The sequence below is a fragment of the Haemorhous mexicanus genome, chromosome 4, assembly GCF_027477595.1.
Source record: "Haemorhous mexicanus isolate bHaeMex1 chromosome 4, bHaeMex1.pri, whole genome shotgun sequence".
NCBI lineage: Eukaryota > Metazoa > Chordata > Aves > Passeriformes > Fringillidae > Haemorhous > Haemorhous mexicanus.
The window spans coordinates 47,434,883-47,458,542 of record NC_082344.1 but is presented as its reverse complement, the minus strand read 5'-3'; the positions used below and the strand labels follow the sequence as shown (position 1 = coordinate 47,458,542).

The window sequence follows — 23,660 nt, the reverse complement described above, 5'->3', positions numbered from 1 at the left end:
GTTCTTCATTAACATGACTAACAAAACATTTTCATTGTTATTTCCTCAATTCTTATTCTTCATCTTTTGGGTTATATGATTTCAATGAAATAGCATGTATTCATTTTCAGCTGTTTGGGAACAATGTTCTGTCTAATACCAGAACAAATAAACTGGCCTGTGTTCTGCTATCTTGTAATATTAAAGACTATTTAGAACATGTTTGTACCTGTTAAGAAAATAAATTCATGTGAACAGGCAAGCTTGGCAGAGGAAAGAATTCTCTTCCAACCTTGTCTCTTGCCTGGTAGCTATTAAAACTTCCCTTTTGAAAATGAATGGTTTGTTTATTTAAGAACAATTATATGACCATTTTGAATTACAACACTTTCACATGCTTTTCATGTGGTCAGAAAGATTTATTGCACAAAGAAATGCCATGGAAAACTGGTGGAAATTTAAAATACAATATTTGTATATTGCTGACAGTATGCTGGATGCTTCCTTGTTCAGAAGAGCATTCAGTCCAAATAAAAATCTAAGTGCATTTGAAGATGTACTAAGACAGATTTGAGTCTTCTTCATTTTATGATTTACAGTATATAAAAGGAATCAAATTTTATATCAGAATATGTCAAAAGCACCCTCACTCAGCCAAAATATTTCATTAGGCCTTCTTATAAATAAAGAGGATGGATCTATGTTGCAGTATATTAAAAATTATCATAGATTTTATGAGCACAATCTGTAAATTCTGAAAGTCTTTTTTTTTACATACTAAAAATCCAGCTTTCCTATGCATGAATCCTCCTTGTCTTTTATTTTGCTGGAATATGATCTGCCTTGATACTCTCCAAACTCATGAGTTAATCTTTCCATCTTCCTGTGAAAAACTAAGGATGTTTTTACAATTTCTACGTAATGGCATTCTGTTGGTTTGGTTTTTTTTTTTTTTTTTCCCAAATAACTAAAGCTTTCTCCTCTTAGAGTGAAAAAAAAAATATACTGAATATACTGAAAAATATACTGAATATACTGAAAAATATACTGAATGTAATTTGGCAAAACTAATTAAACAAAGTTCAAAATAAGCAGTTGAATAACTGTTCATTGATCCTCTCATGCATGGGTACAGGGATGTGCCAAAGGCTAGAAATCTCTAGCACAGTATCAGTTGAGACATAAGAAAAAGACTGGATTATCTAGAATATCTGCTATTACCACAAAAAAAAGAGGCCTTAAAACCTCTATACTGCAAATTTTCATTGGCACAATTTTTACATTATAACATGATTTTAACTGCCTGAGCCCTGTTTTTTCTCCACAGTTTTCTGTTTGTTTGTGTTTGTTTAGGTGTAGTATGATTTATCTTATTGAGTGAGATTGTTTCATAAGAACTCTCTTCCCCCCAGTTGTTACAAATATCCTCCCTCCCTTATTCCATGCAATTCTCTCAAGGATTCCTTACAAACTTTTGTTTTGGGAGGATGAAAATGGAAGGGAAATTGCCATGCAGAGAGTTACAATTCAGCTGTCCTGTATTCATAGCAATGTAGTTATAAACTGACCTTTACCAAAACTTAGTTTCAATTATTTTAAGCATGATTGAAAGTGGCTGCCATGTTCAAAACTATATTTGGACAGGGGGAGAGAGAGTGGCAGTTCAGCCACAAAAGCAAAATTATTTTAGGAAAGCAAGCTTAGGTCCATATTTTCTTTGAAGTCTTCATTTGCATCTGCCCAGCAGAAATGGACTACATTTCATTGGAGAGCTTTCTAGAGAGTATTCCTATCTTCTCCATGGCAGCAAGCACTCACCAGCAACTCTCGTTATTACTGACTATTAGAGTTTATTGTAGTGCCAGGCACAAAAGCCAGGGGTAAGCAAAATCTCTCCTACCATTATAATTGTACAAGAAAAATATAGATATGCAACCTGAGATGGAGAAAAGCCCAGAGAGCTTAGACAAATACACAGGGAAAGGAGAGGAAGTGACTGGACAGGACATTCAAAATTAGAGTCCTAAAATCTAACAAAAAAAAAAAAAAAAAAAAAAAAAAAAAAAGAAAAGAAAAAGAAGAAGCATTACAGTTACCAAGAAGGAGAAAAGCATAATAATTGACCATCTAAAAGCATTTTTAAACATTTGAAAATGATTGAAATGTTGTGACCAGCCATAGAAATGCTTCAGAAAACAACAGACAATCCACTTCTCTATGCCAGATTCAATTGATTGTGCCCTGGCAGCACCCCTTCTTTTTCTTCAGTTCCCTGCCTCATTCTTTAAGCCTTTTATGTTTACTATGTACACAACACATGCAACCTTTACATCAGTGAGATTTACAGGAAACTCATTCCTAGAGTCTTGAATCTTTCCAAAGCTGGCATGTTCCATCCACTGACTAAACCTTATGCTTCCCCCTATGAATAGGGGTTTTCTTATTGTGTAAGTACAGTTGCTTTTCCTTTTTGAGACAGCACAGTAACAATACTGTTGTTTTTAAAAGATTGCTGTGAAAGGATTTGGAGTTACTGGAAAGCCAAAAATTCACCATCTTAATGAAGATGTCATTATTCCTAGGTGAACACTTGCTTTTTTAAAAAAATACTTGGACCCATTAGCATTATTTGCATCTAAAGCTTCATAGGCTAGCTTGTCTTTTCACTTACATCTCATAAAACTACTGGTTGCAGAGGAATTATTCCAAATTTATATATGCATAGATTGAGAAGTAAAAATCTGCCCATTTTAATTTGGAATGAATTTCCTAAAAAATTAATCGGGTGAATCGTGTTAATAGAATATTTAAACAATATTACATTCAAAGTCTGCAGGTCTGACCTTCATGACAACAGATTTTAGAGAATACCACCACCCATGCCAGGTGTACCAAACAATCCCGTTGTCTGTCTTGGCAGTGTAGGGACCTCTGTAGTACAAACCATTCAGGTTGGCAGAGTGACACCTGGTGGGAAAGTAAAGGGAAACAGCAATAAGGCCTCCTGCTGAAAAGTTCCATGCATTTGTTATTTATTTCTCTGTGAGTCAAAAAATTTTGCCATGTTGATGCCAGCCTAGTTTGACAGCTGCATAAATTTGCATTTTTGGATTCTGTGTGCATTAACAACAGTGCTTTAATTCAGGAATAACTGCAAATGTTTTTTGCTTCTTTTAACCAAAAGTGCTGCTTTTCCTTTCCACATTTTCTGACATTACCAGCTCTTGGACATTTTCCTGCTAATTTGTTTCAGTGGAAAAGTTTTCCAGAGTTGTTCAGGATGGAAGACAGCAGGGCATACACCACACTCTGGGAGAGAAATAATGTTGTGTTTTTCTGTTGTTTCAGAGTAACCCCACTTAAGTTTTCCAGTTACACCATGTGGTATTTTGTATGACAAAACCTGAATACCACCATGAGTTTGCCTGCCCACCTGTGGACTTCTATGTACAAAGATAAATTCTGACAGCTAATTACACATGTGTACCAATTCTCTGGATCACCAGAGCTGGCATTTTATTTGGCTACACAAAGTTGAGGGGGTTTTGTTGTTTTTTAACAGACTCAGGCAGAAATGTAGTTATACCTTATTAAATACAGTGGTTGAAACAAATAAAAAACCCTAGCAAAACCTGAAAGGCTTGAAAAGGAAACAGCACCTTGATACTTGCCTGGTTACTATGAGAAGCAAGCTTAGATTTTTATGTGGAGAGCAAACTGGCTGTTCCTTTTGCAGCACATTGTGATGAATCAGCTTGGTTTATCTGCCAATTCAGTATTTCATTATAAATACTGTTAATATCTAGTTCTTGAACACCATTATGGATTCCAAAAGCAGACTTCAGAAAATATGCACACAGAAAACATTCCAAATAAACCTTATATGAGTTTTGTTACTGGCAAATTTTAGTCTTTTTGGCTTTGCTTATACTTCCTTAACAAAGTTTTTCAGAACTGAGATAAAAACTATGAGGAAAAACTGCATAGGAAAATTCTCATCTCTATATCCTTATTTATTGCTTACAGTTTTTAAAGTCAGTTTTGATATGTTCATTGAAAGCTTATAAAGTGTGGACATAAAAAGTGAATTTGTTTTCAAGAATGACAAACTTGTATCAGAGCTGACATAATCTTTCTAATAATACAAATTCTGCAATGAGCAGGCACTCTGCCTACTTTGAATCAAACACAGATTTCATTAAAAGAATCATAAGAAGGCACACCATAATTTTGCCAACAGCAATATGAACCAGTAAAAACTCTTAATTAGTGCTGGGAAGCATAAATAGTGAAAATTAGAGTATTCAGTATCCAACTAGATGCTGTCTGAAGTAACTGTACATACTAAGTTAACAACTGGCATGTGATATGATATTGTGAAAAAACATTCATTATTCACAAGTCAATAAATACCTTGAAGTTAGCCTGTCTTCCTCTTATCTTTTCAATAGGCTAATATAAAGTTAAAAACTATGCTGCAGGAGTTTCAAAAGTACAGCCAACTCTCAACTCTCCATGGATATTTTATCTGAATTACCTATTAACTGTGTGACAGATATGGAGAGATGGGAGTTGGTTCCCTGAAGAACCCTTTGAATTCTGTCTGGATTTACTGACTCCACTGACCCCACATGAACATAGTTATGCAGTCTCTGGGGTGATTGGTAAGGCAGGAAGCTTGAGTTAGTGATATCTGGCCCCATGTTGTTGCCTAACAGATCCCTCTTACCATCCATACATGGTATAACTAAAAATGGGAGTGCTGGGAGAGAATAAGCTGATGTCCAACTAGAATTGTGTACTCTCACTATTTATGAACCTTTATGAACTTTATCTCACTACTTATGAACTACTTATGAGCTTTGCAATGCCCTGGGTACTGGAAAGCTTATGACCTGCAGGTACTACCAGAGTGAACCCAGCTCTGTGGAGTTGCATTCAAGATAAAAATCTTGCTAGAGCTTTGCTTACAAAAGGGCCCATTTTTCTGAAGAAGTCCAGGACAACAAATGCTGAGCTGGAGCGAGACTGGTGGCTTGAAACTAGTTCTGAGATACTTCCATGTGGCCTCACTTGAATCACGTCCCTTGGTTTTCATATTATCTGGGCTTTTCTGTATTTCATTAGTCCTGATAGCATAGAGCTGGCTATAAACAATTCCTTCATAGCTGGGAGCTCTTACGCAAACCAGCCAAGAACACTAATTCCTTCTATATTTGCTAATCTGTGCATGACAAATATGTGTTTCTGAGTGCTTTCCTTTCTCTGCCAGTACTGTCCTTTTGAGTAGGACTTCATGATACTGACATTTTCTAGTATTTTGCAATGTTCAGTTTTATGTTAGGCTTAACATTAAAAATTCAATAACAAAGCAGTGAAATAACATTATTAGTAACTAATTTTCATTATCAAGCTTCAAGACTGTCACTTTAAGAGCATGAGCTACACAACCATAATAAGAACTAGCCTAGTAGGAGTCAGCTATCTTTAGAAGTTATGTAGCACCAACTACAAGGTATAAATAACTGTCAAGTTCCACTATGCAGCTACTTTTGCAAAGTGGTCATTCTTTTGTCCAGATCAATCCAATATTAAAAAAAAGTTTTTAAAAGACAAAAAAAATTATTCAGTGGTCTAAAAGTGATTGGTAATTCAGTCTTAATGAAATCCATGGCATGATATCAGTTTTATCCGATTTGAGGTCTAGTTACTCCTTTAAATTTACAAAAGCTCTGATTTCATGGAAAAAGAAGCTCCAACTTAGTTGCCTTTCCCTTTTCTATCTTAGTTTTCCTGAGAAATGCAAAAAAACATTGTCTACAAGTGACTTTTTCCAAGTCTCAAACACTCTGTTGACTGACAATCCATGCAAATATATTAAAATGCATTAAAATAAATAGTTAATTGTGAAACACGGAGTTAACAGCTACATCATATCAGTTAAGGTGGTCATGGCCTGCTTATGAAAACAGAATTTGGCAAATAAGGAGTTAAAAAGAGAAACAAAGGATGATACAACAGAAACAATGGAGTTGATCCAGCCTGGCACCTCTTGCCAAGTGAACTGAGATCACAGTGAGAGAGTGGTGTGCCTCCCTGAGCTGTATTTTAAACCTTTCTATTATACAGCTGATTGCAGAGTTTCTCTTTGTGGCTATATTTATTTAATTAACTACAGGAAAGAACATAGCTGATCTGTACAGGCTAAGGCTACCATTTTTATCCTTTCTTTTTGATTTGGTATATTGCATGTAAGTAGAATTTTTAAAATTTCTTATTCAAGCCTATTTAAAAAAATCTTTCACTCAGTCCAGACATGCACACTGACAGAAACTGAGTGGACACATTACCATCTCCATTTGGAAAGAATAACAAGAGTGAGATACTGTGAAGCGAGGTGAAAAAAATGAGTCTTGATAACCTGGCACTAGTTTAGCTTGTCAGATATTTGCAGTGCTGCCACATCTGGTCTAGTGCAACACAAGAAAAATGCGAGAGTGAAGTACAGCAGGGATGTATCTGCAAACTCTAAATGACCTACTTGTGTAAAAACTATTTACCTCAGAGGGGCAGAATTATCTCCTCCTCACTGCCTGATAACAAAGTTGACCTGTGGCAAATACCATTATCACAGACCAGCCTAAGCTGCACAGTAGGTGCTGTCCCTTCTAAGGAGAGCCTCAATCTTACCAGCACTGAGATCTCTGCTGGGGGACAAGGGCACATTGCAAATAAATGAACAATCCAAATCTTCTGCCATATGTTATTATTTTATGAATACCCATGGAGCAGAATAGTAGATGGTACCCATATGAAATTAAAATACCTGTTAAACCACCAGCCAGCCTTTTCCTCTTCAGCACAGTTCCCTTCATAGTTGTCATTATCTCTGTCTCTAGTACTGAACTTCATTCCTTGATGATTGGCCCACCATTTTACTTCAGGATGAAATCCAGCAGTAAGGGAATCACCAGCTGTACCAGAGTATTCGCCACAACTCATCTCATAGGAATGCTAACAAAAAATGTGAAGAAAGAAAAGAAAATTAAATTCCAGTATGTCTTTAGCCCTTAGCATGTCGGAGAGTGAAACCACTAAGAAGAAGCTAGGCTGTTCCATTTGCTGCTATTTTTATGCTAAGAAATGTCCTGCCACTTAGACACGATGTACTTAATGCTGAAAGGCTCTAGAGATGCTTAATAGGGATAAAATTTGTCATTACCCATATGTATAAATGACTTAATACAAACAGCATTAGGGCTCATTTGCAGTATACATTAGCAAATCAGAACATCTTCTACCATTATTTTCGCCAAGTTCTTCTAAGCCGGCTGATGTTTACATTCTTGTAATGACCTTTCTCATGCGCTTTTCTGTAAATACTTATTATTTTGCATTCTTTTCTGGAGGAGGGGGAATTTGATGGACCATTGGTTTGCCCAGTGTCATTGGAGAGGTGGCACTGTCACCCTCCAATTCACTGTCACTTTTGAAAATTTCTAAATGTTGGAGTCAGAAATTAAACATCCTTCTTTTCACCTTGAAGATTCCAGTGTCTGCATTGTTTTATTTCATGTCCTATAGGGACACATTATTGTTGGTAATATCAACAAACATTAAAAAAACTGCTTTTATCCATTTATTAAACCAAATTATTCATATCCCTTACAGAAAGTGTGAAATTAATGTATCAGAGTAAACCACTTTTATTAGGTATTTGAAAATTAGAAGCATGTGTAAGAAAGAAAATATGGTTTAGAACCTTAAATTAAGGTTATACACAAATCTTTAGGGAGATTAGGGAACCTGTGTGTTTATTGTTTGTCTACAGAATCCACATTTTCATTAAAACCTGTAGTCATTTAATATTTTATTACCTCTTCTCCTGCAACCCTGAATCTTGCATACTGTGCAAAACGTCGTTCTCCTTCAAAATCAGTTAGGTCAATTCTTAAAGTATAATTCCCTTTAAAAAAATACAAATTATTTTAGTCAAAATAGCTTATCTCACTACTTTTCAGAACTGGGCATTACAGTAGAAGATTAAAAGAAAATGTTTTTAACATGAATCTCTATCACCTCAGCATATTTTATAGGGTTTTATTGTCTTTCTTTATGCATAGTAAAGCATATATTGCTATTATTTGCCTTTATTCACCTGAGTGAATTCTATTTAGCTTAGAAAATTTTAGAATTGTTTCAAGACAAATTTTCAAATATAAGAAAAAAAATTGTAAAAAAAGATGGCCTTACAGGTTTTACATTTGGTTGCAATATTTGAGGTGGTATTTAAAGCATAGTGAAAATTCATCAATAAATTTTCACCTACGAAAATTAGATTTTTATACTCTGAAAATAAAAAAAGTTATACTAGGATCACATCCTGGTGGCACTGATTTCCACATGATTTAGCTGGTTAAGCCAGTGGGTAAGTTTTGTATCTGCAGCATTCTACAACAAAGCAGAAGTTAGCTTACATTGAGTGACTATTAGAAAGATGAAAATAACTTCCTACTACTGGCCTCATCAACAGGACTGGACTAAAATTACTTTCATGTAATAGCCCACACAGCTAAAAAGCCCTGAATAAGTGTCTTGGTATGGCATCTACCCATCTCTGGACTGTTAGTGATGCTGATGGAAAATGGATAGAGACAATTCTTTTAAGGTAGACTCCTGTCTCCTGTTCCCTGTTTCACAAGGGCTCTCAGTATGCCAGCAGCCTAAGGACAGTTTTGAACCTTTTGTTAGAAAACCTATATTAGAATCTGTTTTCTTCTGAAACTTAGAGAAGTCCATGCAGACTATCAACAGAACTCAGGATTTCTGATAACAAAAAGGGGAAACAAAAAAGTGGCCTGGAAAGAGCAAAGAAACAGAAACAATATGACTATTGTTACAATACAAATCTTACCTTGATTAGTCAAATAATGAAGATTTTTGTTTCCAAGCCAAAATTCACCATTTTTCAAAACAAAATTTCCAAAGCCTTCTTCATAGTCAGCCCAGAGTCTGAAATGCGTATAAATTACTAATTTCTCAAAAAAGCAAGTTTGTTTGGATGTTTTACAATACAATTTTAGATCACAGAATAACTCAAACTGGAGGGAACCTCGGGAGGCAAGCTAGTCCAGTGTCAGTCTCAAGCCAGAATCAGCTGTGAGATCAGACCAGGTTGTTCAGGGCTGGTCTGTTCAGATCTTGAAAACTTCCAAGGATGGAGACTGTGCATTCTCTTAGGGGAACCTGCTGACTCTTTTCACGGTGAAAAAGTTTCTCCTTATATCTGGTCTGAACCTGTCTTGTTTCAATTTGGGTACTTAGTTTCTCATCCTCCCACTAGACATGCTTGTGAACATTTTTACTCAAAAAGCCCTCAGACTGCTTGCTTTTTTAAAAAAAAATTTTTACTAATTGCAGAAGACAATCTTTCCTCATCATTAAGAGTCCTTGCTTCAACAGTTGTTAAGGCATTTGACATTGAAGTGTCCTTGTGTCAAATAAACAAGTCGACAGAAAAAGATTAGAACGGATGTCTCACAGAAGACAGCCAGAACCAGAAGTGGTATCCCACCTGGAGGCTGTTCCACAGAATTCCTCCCTTTTATCTGGGATAACAACTTACTCATATACTTCTAAAGTTCAGATTTAACCTAGCACCATCTGGTTTAATGTTTCTTCACTTTGTTTCCAGTTTTAATTACCAAATCTAGTACCTACCTATCAAAATTCTGGCTGCCATCAGAACGTCTCTGAAACACAGTCCAGCCACCTCCTTCAGACATGTCACAGAACGCAAAGAATTCTCTAGGACTCTGGATTGGTTTTATTTTATAAAATCCATTTTTCTTATGGCCTTCATTGTAGAGTTCTGCACAATCTGTTCACACAACATTAATCAGACACAACATTTTTAGTCCTGTACTTACTGGCAAAATCAGAAATCAAGTCAGTAACAGTAATCAAGTCATGTTATGTAGAAGTCCCTTATGAACCACAGTAATAAAATGAAATGTCTCTGCAAACACATTTCTTTTACTTTTGGGTATTTTTTTTGTACTTGTGTTGCTCTAAAGCTTTGCTGGGCTGTAATTATTTTGATATATCTTTGAAATAATATCTTCACAACATGAAATATGACAATTTTTTTTTCTACTTGACTAGCAAAATAATTCCTCATTTTAAGTGGTGTCACTTTTAATTTACAGTGGTGTCATCCACATTAGAATCCTGTTGTAACCTTAAAATTACATGTAACATACAGTAACCCTTAAAAAGAAACATGTACTTCTATGTCCAGAAAGTTCACAGAAGTGCCAGAAACAAAAGTATGAAATCTCCAGTGTTAAAAACAGAAACAATTGCAAGGCTTGATTCTCCTGTCCCTTCTACCAAATAGGTGCAAAAATATACAGAAGACTACACCCCAAAAGTGCAGTGTATGTGTAAAATGATATCACTTTGGCTCGGTTCCATTCACAGTCTGGTCTGCATCACTGTTGATGAATATAATTTACAACAATAACAAAATTCAGAGCACATGGAAATATTACAGCAATGTAATTGTATAATCTTATATTCTTTCCTCTAGGAATTAAAAAATGAAATGAGTTCTTTGTTTATATGTAATCCACCATCAGGCAGTCATACCGAAAAGACATATAATTTTCAGCATTTCTGTTTTTCCTGGCTCAGGTAGAGCTGATTAACTTTAAGGAATTCTCTGAATTGGCTGAACTTCCAGGCCTGCTTGGAACTTTATGAACTATTATATTTCTCTTCAGTGAAAGTGTCAGTGAAGATTAGACATAGAAAATAAATGCTTTATACTGAAAACAAATAGCTATGCCAAAATTTGAATAAACTCTAATAGAAAACATGATTTAAATAACAGCTAAGTTGTCTTTATAGAGAATGTGTGGTTGGCTTAGAGAAAATAGCTTTTCTTGTCCATTAATTTCTTAGTAGGTCAGCAAAACAAAAGCATATCTTAATTTTTAGCAGGTGTATATAGTGTGCAATTTCCCCCTCACTATCTAACTCAAATTATCCAGCTCTGTTGATATTAAAATGCTGCAGCAGTTTGAGAAAATAATGCAGTATGAACAGGAAAGGCATTTTCCAAGCTGTAAAGAAAGTGAAAAAATAATGGGGGAAAAACATAATCAGAAACAGGAACAAGTTAGATCTGTTTTTTAGAACAACATTGTAAAAGAATAATTTGAGGCTTTTGCTAAGAAAGGACAAATACCTTTCAGAGAAATGTGGCTTTAATAATCTTTTCCAATAACAAGTGAGTCAGCCCTAATAATAAAAATAAAGTGTTCCAGAATGCTGAGTACATAAATACACAGCTAAAATTTTCATGTCAGATTTACAACTGCTTTTTATTTCATTTTAATGGTATTTTATTATATTTGATGCCTTGGGATCAAATGTTATATATATTGGTATTTCTTCCAGCAGCATAAGCACTAAAATCATATTCAACAAGGTTATAAAAAATAATAGTAGTTAAGACTTTCTAGCACTGGATAGCTAGAAACAAATGCCACCTAGAAGTCAGTCTCCTAAATTGTATTTTCAATCCCACTGTTGTTTTGGATGGTGTTTTATTTTATCAAGAGTTTGGATGATGTTTTATTTTATACTTCCACTGTATTTATTATAAGCCTTCCACTGTGGAAGGAGTGGATCACCACCCGAGTGCTGGTGAAATTAGAAAAACAACTTTAAACCAGGATTTAAAAGCTGTGATGTCATGAACTGAATCCAACTCAGTGAAAATGTCACTAAAGTGAGATGCAGATGCCATTATGCCAGGCTTATGTGTGTAAATTTGGAGGTCTCACGGACTTTACAGATTGGAACAAAGTCAGTTGCTTGTAACCCAGGCAACCATTTGAATGTATGAATGTGAACTAACCCTGTTAGTTATTTTTGGGATTGTTAGAACTTCTGACATTAGTCAAAGAATGGTGTTTAGAAATCTGTAACTCCTTAATATTTTGTAAATGTCTATAAAATTGGCCTTTATCTGTTGTATTGCTGATATTTATGCTTGTGTTTAAGTTATGATTGTTAACTGATTGGTTTTAAGTTATGCTCTACTAATAAATCAGTAAACTTCCTAAATCCTGATTTGATTTCTACCAACTGACATTAGCAATTTTTCCCTTCACAACAGGTCCAGGTAAAAGCTGAGCACTGCGTTTTAAACAAACATTCTACAATGAGTTTTTAAAAAAATAACTCAATAGGCCCAATTGTGCTAAAGATTCTGGGTATCATTACAATGAATGGAAATGAAAAGAATAGCTCCATTTCTAACCTGAATACTGTCTTTTTCCTCCCAAGTCAATGACACTGTTTTCATCTCCTCTGTCACTGTACTGAATCAATTTCTTCTCTAAGAGCTGTGTAATTTTTAACTGCTGCTGTTTCACACGATGTTCCAGAAGCCTCACCTGGCCCTGAAGTCGTATTTGCTCTTGAAAACATTTCTGTAAATCCTAGAGAGGAAAACATATCTTACTGTAAAATCAACAAATTTTATGTGATATTTAACATGTGACACAAAGAGCCAAGCAGCCAAACCATAAATAAAATTAAACCTAAATAAAATATTTTGGTCACAATTTCCCACAGACACTATGTTGACTTCCACCTCTGTTGCTACTTTGTTTAAAATGATTTCATTTGTTACTGCATGTAATATATAAAACCTACATATTATGAACGCTTTGCAAAGAGACCTTCTCTTTAGTGCTACCAGCTCTAACTGCAAAGATGCAGATGGGACTTTGGGGAAAAACACTATAATACAGGCCCTATCATAAGGAGACCCCATCTCTATCATCTTCCATGCACAGATATTTTCTATCCAGAGAAGCCTGCTACTAACATTGTGAAGGTCCTATAGAGTTTTAAAGAAATGCAATCCACATGGATATGTTTTCAACTTCATAGTGCATTTTTTGAATGCTTTTAAGTTGCACTTCTGGCGATAAGAATCCTAACATTGCCAACATAAATATTGTTAAGTTTTAAGCTCATTTTTGGCATGCTAAAATAGTCTCTAAGAAGCCCTGAATATACACAATAATTAAAAGTTAAAGTCAATGTTGTGCTGCAACTTTTGTACTTAATTTTGCCATGCAGAGTGGGTGAGAAATGTGGTAGTTCTGATACAGTGTTACCTAGCACTCACTTGACCCTCAAGAGCTGGAATGGCTGTTCCGAATTCGGACATGCTGAATGCATCCTGAGCAATAAATAATTGGTTTTAGATTAAAGACTAAGGTAAAATAGCCAAAGTGAACAGAACCTGATCTGGAGAACTTAAAACCATCTGTATGTTTTAAAATATATATTAAATAAATTTGATTTCAGTGTGAGGGAGAAAAGCCTTTGGAAACATGACACAGGTTTTGCATCAGTAACACTGAAATTTTATATGAGCAGTGTTTAGTAGCTTGTAAAAGAGCACAACGAGCACTGTAAAAGCAAAATCAAAGGGTGACTTTCTGGAAATCTGACAGGTAAGAACAAATTTGCAGTAGTTCTCGATTGGTGCTACCTTATTCATCGGGAACATTATTTATATGTACACCTGCAATGTTTTCCATTCACATGCAAGAATTGATGTCTCAGAACATTGCCCTATCACACCAAACTATAGAGATGTCTGCAATAGCATAGTGCTGTGCATAGTGAGGTGCACCTAAGTGGTGTCTGCATACTTGGCATTTGCATCAAGCTCAGGTTTCACCCATTGTCCTTGAACACTTCCAACAAATTGTTCCATTTGTCTGCAATATTTAGTTACACTGAAAAATTTGATCATAAGACTGTGCAGAACAATCCTGAAGACAGACTTCTGCCTCAAGTATTACTAAAGTGTATCAGAGGCTTGCTTTAATTCATACTTAACTGCAATCTAAAGTACACGGTGAAATAAAATAATGGGAGGAAATATATACATATGTGGCATAACTAGGCACTTTGTTAGCGAGCTGTTCAAGACGGAAAGGCTCAGCAGGCTGTGTTTGGGCTGCCCACGCCGGCAGCTCGGGCCGCTGCGCGCCCAGCGCGGAGCCCTGCGCTGGCCCAGGAGCTCCGGGGTCCCGCGGCGATGCTTGCCCACAAGGGGACGCTGTAGGGGCAGAGGCACAAACACCTTTTGGGGAGGGAAACGGCGGCCAACGAGCCAGTAATCTCCCAAAAGTTTTATCTTATTTAAGAACCTTGGCTTGAAAATATTTTTTCAGTTGTTGATAGCTATATGAGATGCTTAGCATATGGTCCTTTTCTTCTAGCAGGAAACAAGAAAAGAGAATAGTTAAATATTTGGGCATACAAAGTTGCTATGGTGGCTTAGAAGGATGTTACTCGACTGTATGCACTGGTTAGTGTGGGACATCTTGCATATTACAAAGAAAAGATGCACTAGTGCACATAGATGCACTGTGCAGCCTTTCCAGGGCGTTTGTCTCAATTGTATCTGCAGCTTCATACAAACCCTTCACAAAAGCTGAATTTTCTACGCAGTGGGAATGAATTCAATGGGAGATTCAGAAGAGGCTTCCTTGACAGGTGTCTGCAAAGTGTCAGTCTGGTCCTGTGTGAATACAGAAAATTACAGGGGACTGCAGAGCTTTAGAGAGAGAGAAAGAGAAGCACAGGTGGATTGAGAAAGAGTGAATAAATTTTAAAAGTATTGAAAAAATATTTCCAGGCTCACCCTGATGAGCTAATGCTAACTATAAAAGAAAAGCTGTCAAAAAAATCCTATGTTCCCAGTCAGACCAAATATTTATTCTAATTGTACTAAGTTATGAGTGATAAAGAAGCCACCATGCCACAGCTACCAGTTTTACTGAGAAGGTTAGCCTGTATCAGTCTTAACTCAGTCCTCACAAGCTTGGAGAACATGGTAACATGCAATAGGAGAGACCTAGAAATGGAGGCTCCCATTGCCAGGCCCTCACAATTTCATAGACAGGACTTCAGGTGGACAACCTCTGTGACAGTGGCAAGATCTGAGCCACAAAGAGCTACCTTCCATTCTGGGAAGAGCAAGGGACACGGCATTTGAGGAGAGGGAGCCAAAGGCAGCTATATGTATTTCTTTCAGGTGAAAGAAATGCCTCTATCAGTTCCCCTTTCATACTGCTAAAAGCCATTCTCCTAATGTGATTAAATTATATAGTATAAGCATAGAACTTCTTGAAAAAATATTATCTTACCATAGAAAAACTTGGTATCTAAATTCAGTATGACACCACTTCATATACCATCATAAAATTTGAACTGAATTAAACACAAGTCTGCAACAGGCTGTGTCTCTAAATATTATTCTTAAACTTGCATTTGAAATCCATCTTTTGTTATTGTTTACCTAAAAATTATGAATTCATAAAAATGAATAACTATGAGCTGATTCTCATCTGCTTTGCAGACAATAAACTCATGATGAGCTGAACAGTGATATATCTACATTATACATAGCATTTTCCTTATTTAAAAGGTTTTAAGCTCTCAATGCTTAGGAAGTGACAGTAAATTAGAAGTGATAATCAAGACATGACTAGCCATACTGAATAATTACAGCATAAGAAAAAAAATGCTTGAGCAGAAATAGTTTTGAAAGTAACCTAGATATGAAAAGTACTGGTATCTGATACTTTCTCTTCTCTCCCTAACTTCAGCCTTCTCATCGATGTCTCTCTGTCAACTCCAGACAAATCCTATTAGATTTTGCTGCTGAACAGCAAAACCACAGTTCTCATTTTTGGAATTCCATGTCTATTTTTTTCATGGGACAATCACAAGGTAACTGTAACTTCAATTGGATCAATGTGGCTTTTAGATCTTTCAGTTTACCAGACTCTTCTTTCAATGTGCTCCTACACTTTTTTTTCACAGGATAACCTTTTTAAAAACCTTGAAGTAAAACCAATGCACAGGTGGAGTAATAAAGAAGCAAAATGCAAATTACAGTTCTCACTTATTGCTATTCCATTTGTTAGATATGGACCAAAGTTAAACCATTACAATGTTGAAACACTCAACAAAATGTGGATTTTCCTGTGGCTATCTCCAATGGACAGTGGTGCCCACTGACTGAAACCAGACTGAACACAACCTGTTCTGTCTGTTTCAGTGAAGCAACTGTTTGCACCACACATTGAGAAGCAATTATCTAACAACTGCTGACAGCTCTGCTCTTGGGCACACAATCCTACATTTAACCAGCTGCTGCAATTAATGTGCATTCACTGTCATTATTGTGTGAATTATTTAGCAGCCAGTAACCTCCCATTAAAATTATTGCTACAAATGAGACTCAGAATACTTCATGAAAAGCATAAAAATACAAGATTTTAATCAGTGGTGCTATTTCCTGTACTTTTTAGAATATAAATTAGTTCCAAAATAACTCTATATTGAAATTAGTGTTTTAATTAGATTAAAAGGTGAAAACTTTGAAATGAAGTTCTGAATATACCCAGTTTTTACTCAGAAGGTCAGCTAAGTTAAAAATATTCTAAATGAAAAATAATAATTAAAAAATTAGTAAATGTATTTAACTGTGGTCCCTCTTTTTTAGTAGGCCTCTGCAGAAATTAGTAATATTTTTCTGCACTGAGTAGAAGCTATTAGAGAGTCAGCTGCTTCCTGTTCTGCCTCTATAAAGATACTTATCTGAACAAAAGTTTTCCATAAGGTAATGTAAGCCACAAACAATAGTTGTAAATTCAGCAGCTACTTCCACTTAGGCAATTATGAATCAAGAATTCAATCCCTTTAGGTCTCTGCTATTCAGGACCTGGATATAAAACTAGTAAGGACAGCCATGACATGCAGTGCAGCGTTGGTGAGGCTAGAAGTATTTTAAACTGTGGAGTAAGTGTGATTTTATTAGGGTTTTTGTTGGAGAAACAGAACGTGTAGGAGAGGGTTTTGGGAGCTTGAAGTGAAGGAGCTTTAGTCATGGTTTCTGAGTGTGAACTACAATGTAGTAGTTGGAAACAAGTAAGAATATGAAGTTACAGATCTTGTTTGAGAAAAAGTTGTAGGGCCAGTGGACAAAGTGGAAAAGGATGGAAACATTCTGCATGCCAGGTGTCAGTGCCCAGAAATAGCACTGCTGCAGCCACTGCTTTAGGAGTTCCTGTGCTTTGCTTTTCTGTAACTACACTGCTCAAAACTCCAGGTGTTATTCTGAGTTAGCATTACACCTGAAGGGTAGTATAAGGATCTTGTGCCTTCTGTAAAATGTGCCTCCATGCACCATATAATACCTGTTTTAGGAAAGATGTATTGTCTCCTTTTCCATATCAGATCCAGTCACAAACTGACTGGATTCCTTTCTTCAGTGCCATTACCTAGTGATGGACCTTCCATTGTAAATTTATGCATTTGTTTCTTCTTTCGTTATTGGAAACTTGTCCCCACTACACACCATTTGAAGATATTTCCTCATTCTTTCATTTTTTAATGAATTCTAATCTTTTCCATCAAAGGTTCTGCCATTGTATGTAGAGATTGTGAGCACTATGGAGGATAAGGTATGCAGTATTTAGAAGACACTCTATAGAAAAATTTAATTACTAGAACTTACAGAGCTGCCAATGACATCCATCAAGCTAGCTGCAAGGACAAAATCAACCATTATCAAAATCTTCATTTTAGAAGCTGTAAAGTAGAGGAACAAAGGAAACACTAGTTAACTTAAACATTAAAACTAAAATTTACACTTGACATCTTAAATCTTATTAAAAGAGACTATTTAACCTATAATTCTTTTCTTGCAAATTGTAAATATTATGTGCATGCAGGATTCATTACAAATGTCTAAAATAGTCTGATAAAATACAACTCCAAAAGCCAGTAAAATGAGAATTTATCCTTTTAGGCCACTTTGTATTAGAGCTATCCATGTATTTTAGGGCAGCTATTCAAGTTTCAAAAGCACACATTTTATTTTTAAGACAGAAGCAGAAACATTTTAAGCAAGCTGAAAAACAGGGAAATATTCTTTGTTGGTCCTTTAAATTTGTGAGAAAGATCTCTGTCATAAACAAGTAGTTAAATTGGGCTAGTTGTCCTTGATCTAAAGATTTGTGCAAATTTTGTGAACCAGGAGAGGATCAAGATAATTTTACTGTCATAGAGTAATTTGGGGGAAGAATCCAATATAATTATTAGCTTTTATTCTAATGGTGACAAGAATGGCATCTTTAAATTGATAACTATGGATACTTTGTACTGTATGACACGGCATTTTAAACCCCATTTTTTAATATGAAAATTATTTTATAGACAAAACCAATCACCACTGTATCTCACTGCCTTGCAAACATTAGCTGATAGAACTTCACAATCATTTTGTCAGACAAATGTGTGCTTTTCACAGAGGAGAAACCAAGGCCTCCAATCAATAAAATATTTACAAAGATTATACATAAACTATTCTGAATTAATTACTTAAACTTCTGCAAGCTATCAACTTAGGATTTTTTTTTCTTTTTTAACTATGAATATTTTCATTTAGCATCGTTAACACCTAATTAAACCAGAATATGTATCTACTCTGCTTTTCCTACCATAGAGTTATTAAGGAAAAGATCTCCATGATCATCAAGTTGAACCATTAACTTAATATTGACAGGTCCACCACTAAAGCCTGTCCCTAAGCACCACATCTACATTTTTTTAATGCTTCCAGGGACAGTGACACATTTAAAACATTTGTGGTTAGACAAAGTGTAAAACTTGTAATAGAGATTAATGTTTCAATACCAGCATGTGTTTATTAGAACACCAACTTTATGAAAATTTCCAGTCATGTTTCTACAGGAATTACTATAAAATATGAGTGGAACATTGGCAGACTGTGCTTTTTACAGTACAAAGATAAGCAAGGTGCTTAAGAGAAGTAGGTTTTTAAGTTTGTGCAAAATTGGACAAGTCCAACTGTATTTTCACCAATATCTGAAAACTTCATGAAAAACCAGAAATTACAACCCAAACAAATCTCAGATTTCAACACTTACCTATAAAAGACTTAGGATGCTTTTTAAAATTCCAGCTAGCAAAATTACATTAGTAGTTATAGCTATTACAGTCACTTCTGTTTTGAAAGCAGCTGTTGCCATCTCTTGGGATGACACTGTCTGTGACAGGAGTGACCAAAGAGTACATTAGCTATCTGGACAGCCTGCAAATGATCTGTCTCTGCTAACTGCTGTCCTGAATCCTTGCATACTTTAAATATGTTTTCTAAGAGAGAAGGGACTCTATTTTCTTCACTGGAAGATTCATATTTCATTACTCGACTTCATCCCTGTTATTTTAATTTTGAAACCACAGTATCTTCCCTCACATTAGTCTTAGTATTTGAACTGTTCTATCATGACTTCACTGACTGTGAATGCCTGAATACCACAATCAATGTTAAAAAACCCCCAATCTTAAATGGATTACACAACTTTACAACAGTAATCTTATTTTTTTAGAAAAGACTATCAAGTAAATCTTGGATACTATTCCGAGAAATTTTTGTTAGTAACAAAAAAAAAACCAAAAAAACAAACAAACAAACAAAAAAAACCTATAAGGTACAATCAAGGCAGGTAAGTCCTTTAGAGCATGTATGAGCTGTTATGAGCAAGCTGCACAAAAAGAATGAATAGCTGAGGAGTGGAGAGTATGTGCAGTTGGTTTAGTTTGTTATCTTCAGGTAAAGTCACCTTTCTATTTAACGATGCCTCTTTCTACAGAATGTTCCTCTTGTGGGAAACTTCATAAGGGCTGCACTTGGGAGACAACTTAGGATGCCATCTTTAATGCTGAACTAAAACATGCTCAAAAGACATAGCAAAATATAATAATAGTCTTGTGAATTTCTAAAATTGACAATTTAAATAAATTGGTGAAGATATTTTAATCCTGGAGTTTCATTTTTAAGAAAGCAAACTGGACATTAAACTCAAGATGGAGTATTGATTTTGTAGCCACTCACAATATAAGCTCACTGTGAATGTAAGACAAGAAGCTTATAAAGAGAGAGAAACTGAGGCTTTCATTTGGTAGATCTACCAGTCAGAAACAGGGAAGACTGAAACAGAGAGGACACAGGGTAAAAAAACCCCTCACAGGGACCTCTAGTAGGACAGGGGAAACCAAAATCTTTATGCTGCTGTCCTCCAAAGAAAGGGAGAAGGTAAAAAAGACTAGGAAGAGATGTGAAAACTCAAGTTCTGAAAGGAAATGGGTGACTTAAAAGCATTTCTCCGTTTCTGTCACTGCCCAGCAGGCAGACCTCGACAAGTCAGAGGACAATCAGCAGTGCTGGTCCTGGACCTCACACCTTTAAGCCAGTTTCTCAGCAGGCATAAACTCCTGTAGTTTGTCTGTCTCACAGTTGCAGGGACATGAGAGTCACTGAGTGGTCAACTTTACAGTGACAAGAAAAGTGGTAAATAGGGTCAAGCCCCTTACATGTTCAAAGCATTTTGACACACTAAATCATCAGGCTGGGACATGGAATTAATGTGGGTAACGTTTTACTTCGTTACCCACATTTCTAAAAAAAAGTTTCAGTAGAGGTTGTGTTAGTAACAGTTCTCTGAAGGTGTACAGCCATGGTATTCACTAACAGGGAAACCTAAAGTTCTGTTCAAGGGAAGCTTAACATCTTGCTCTAGGAAGACTCCTTTGAAACTCAGTTTCTTAAACAAATTTCTTCAGTCCTTTAAATATTTACCCTTGTTATATAGCTATTTGCTGACAGTACACAATTGAATAAAATTTTTAACTCAAAAAACCTGCAAAAAATTACAAATTTTAATCAGCCACAGATGAACCTGAAGAGTTAATAACTGTTGAGAGACTTCCAAGACTTGTTTTATAACACCTGTGTTGATTTAACAAAAAGAAAAACAAAACCCCACAAATTTGTACAGGGGATATCCCTTTCCAGGAAAATCTTAATCTCAGACAGTAGATATGTGGATTAATTATCACATATCATATGCTAGAGTGAGAAAAACTTGGTATTATATTTTCAAGTTGAAACACAAACCCTTAACGGTTAGCTGAAAAAAAAATCACTTTCTGTTTTAAATAAATTAAGTGCAACTCTTGTGAAACCTTGAAATTTTATCCCTGGGGTTACTCCTTTACTATTCCAAGATTGCACCTGGAATATGCATCATACAGTTAGGCAGAATATTTTTTCCAAAGCTATGGAATAAAAATTCTAGAAAGACATTTTTTTTTCTTCTCTGTGCCTAGGCTTTCTTTAAAGGATACACACACAGTCAATCCTATTTCCCCTGAATCTGATGTTTTTTCCAAGTCTTTAAATAACAAATTACTAAATAGATTTGATGACATTAAAGAAGTTCTGTACTATGAAAATTTTGGACCATTAGAATGTTCTTATGCTTTTTGAATTTAAGAGACAGCAAACTCAATGGAATACAGATGCCTGTTTCTTTCTGTTGGCACAGTGTCAATAAGACTTGCATTGCTAATAAATACAATAATAGTAAGAGAGAATCTGCCAAAAGGATAGAAAATAACTGGAAAGTTTTTTGTTTGCTTTCTTAAAATTCCAGTTATTAAACTCATGCACAGATTTTGCTCTGTTTAAATCTGGTGGTGTAACAAAAATTGCCCTGTTTTCCTCATCTGAAAAATAATTCATTATTTGATTTACTTTAAGGTTCTAAAAGCAGCCTTGTTCATATAGCCCATAGAAATACAAATTTAGAAACTGCAGATTCAAATAGTGATTTTATTAACTACCTAGAAATGCAGGAAAATACCTAGATCCCGGTAAAACATTCGTACATCATTATCAATACTACACCAGTTATATGGCCTTCAAAAAACAAATTACTTTTAAACCATAGCTATAGAAATTAGCCATACGTCTTCCTTCTTCCCTCATAGGTACCCTAAATGTTTACCTTTAACTTCTGGACAGAACTCAAAGTTGTTAAATCTTCTTAAACTGATGCAAATAATTCCAGAGGCCTTCCCAAGCTGTGATTGTTTTTGCTATTAAATTCTGCAGAGTGGAGGCTTACATCTGCTATGAGTCACGGGGCTGGAATGCTGCTGAGAAGTTGCAGTTCTCAAGACTAAATTGCAACATAAGAAGGAGATGATGGTAATTCTGTGCCTAACACAACACTTCTGAAACAAAAATAAACCAAAAATAACAAAGGATCATCTATTCCCTTTCACTGTTGTGGTTCAAGAAATTGCTTTCTGTATCATACTCAGCTTTATACTCCAGTCTTTTCCATAGTCACAGAACAAATCTCTTAGGCTTCAGAGGTACATAGAGAATGTAACAGACCCAAGGGATTTAAGAAAAAAAGCCAATAATCACTCAGACTAGAAGTTACATGTCAGAAGTGTAACAAAAAAAGAAATATGCTAAATAAAGCATAAAAACCTAAAAATAAACCTAATATAGATAAAGCTGAAGGGAACAAGGAAAAAGTACCAAAAAAATCTTGTCTGATGTATTTTTTAGTCAAGGCACTGAGAAGCACAATGTCTCAGTAACTTCGTCAGACAAAATAATTTCCTAGACAAGCTTTTTAGAGCCAGATAAATACATCAAAGAATGTTTTAAAATACAATCTGAGTATTTGCCCTTCTTCTATGCTGGCTCTTCCCAAAGAGTTCAATAAATGAGTATGCTTAAAGGAATGTGCTGGAAAAAAAGAAGTCTTAAGCAATAAAATGATCTTTACATTCCACAATCTAATCACAGAATGCCCCGGGTTGGAAGGGACCTTAAAGGTTACCTAGTTCCAAACCCCCTGATGTGGGCAGGGACACCCTCCACAGGGACACCCTCCACATAAACCAGGTTGCTCAAAGCCCCATTCAGCCTGGCCTCAAACACTCCCACGGATGGGGCATCTACAATTTCTCTGTTCCACCACCCTCACAGTAAAGAATTTCTTTTTAATGTCTAATCAAGACCTACTCTCTCTCAGTTTAAAGTCCTTCCCTCTCATCCTGTCACTACATGCCCTTGTAAGTGGTCTCTCTCCATCTTTTTTCAGAATCACAGAATGTTCTAAGTTGGAAGGGACCCACAAGGATCATCAAGTCCAGCTCTTAAGTGAATAGCCCATATGGAGAACACACCAGAAACCATGGCTTTATTAGCACTCACTCTCAGTCCAACTAAGCTAATCTCAGGGTCTTGTATTGCCCTTCATGTACCTCCTACTGAAAACCAATCCTTGTTGCAAACTTCCTCAGAATAATTTCTGGTGCACTATTTGGAATCTGGTTGCCTGGCAGTATTTCTCTTTACTCTTATATGACATCCACTAATTAAATTCATAATATGAATTTAAAATCTTTATTAATTACTCCTGAGGAACCTACAGTAAGAATCATTCAAAAATTCAAAATCATTCAGCAAATAATTTTTACTACAAATCTTTCTATGACTAATGACTGTTTTGAAGAGGGATATGCCTGCTCATAGTCTAACTCCTAACCAACAGTTACTCAGTGGATGGACTCCTAATTTAGAAAGTGGAAAAAAGGCATGGCATTTTACAGTTGGATTTTTTAACAATAAAAAATTAAATTAAATTAAGAAAAGAAAAGAAACAATTTATTGAGGCTTATAA

The 23,660-nt window shown here is 35.6% G+C and overlaps 1 protein-coding gene across 1 annotated transcript; it reads right to left on the bottom strand.

The window, feature by feature from the left end:
* Positions 1-377: 377 nt before the first annotated feature.
* Positions 378-22,116, bottom strand: FGL1 (fibrinogen like 1). Its single transcript, XM_059844721.1, has 8 exons — positions 21,963-22,116; positions 17,606-17,679; positions 12,311-12,491; positions 9,700-9,859; positions 8,894-8,991; positions 7,857-7,945; positions 6,806-6,993; positions 378-2,946 (listed from the first exon to the last, which is right to left on the bottom strand). Exons 2-8 carry the CDS (start codon positions 17,669-17,671, stop codon positions 2,787-2,789), a joined length of 942 nt encoding a protein of 313 aa, XP_059700704.1. The 5' UTR covers positions 17,672-17,679; positions 21,963-22,116; the 3' UTR covers positions 378-2,786.
* Between the last annotated feature and the right edge of the window lie 1,544 nt (positions 22,117-23,660).

Coding starts and splice junctions, on each gene's coding strand:
- FGL1 (XM_059844721.1), bottom strand. CDS start 17,671: ATGAAGATTTTGATAATGGTTGATTTTGTCCTTGCAGCTAGCTTGATG. Junction 12,492..17,605: donor TGGATGTCATTGGCAGCTCT/GTAAGTTCTAGT, acceptor TTTCCTCTCTAG/GATTTACAGAAATGTTTTCA. Junction 8,992..9,699: donor GGCAGCCAGAATTTTGATAG/GTAGGTACTAGA, acceptor TACGCATTTCAG/ACTCTGGGCTGACTATGAAG.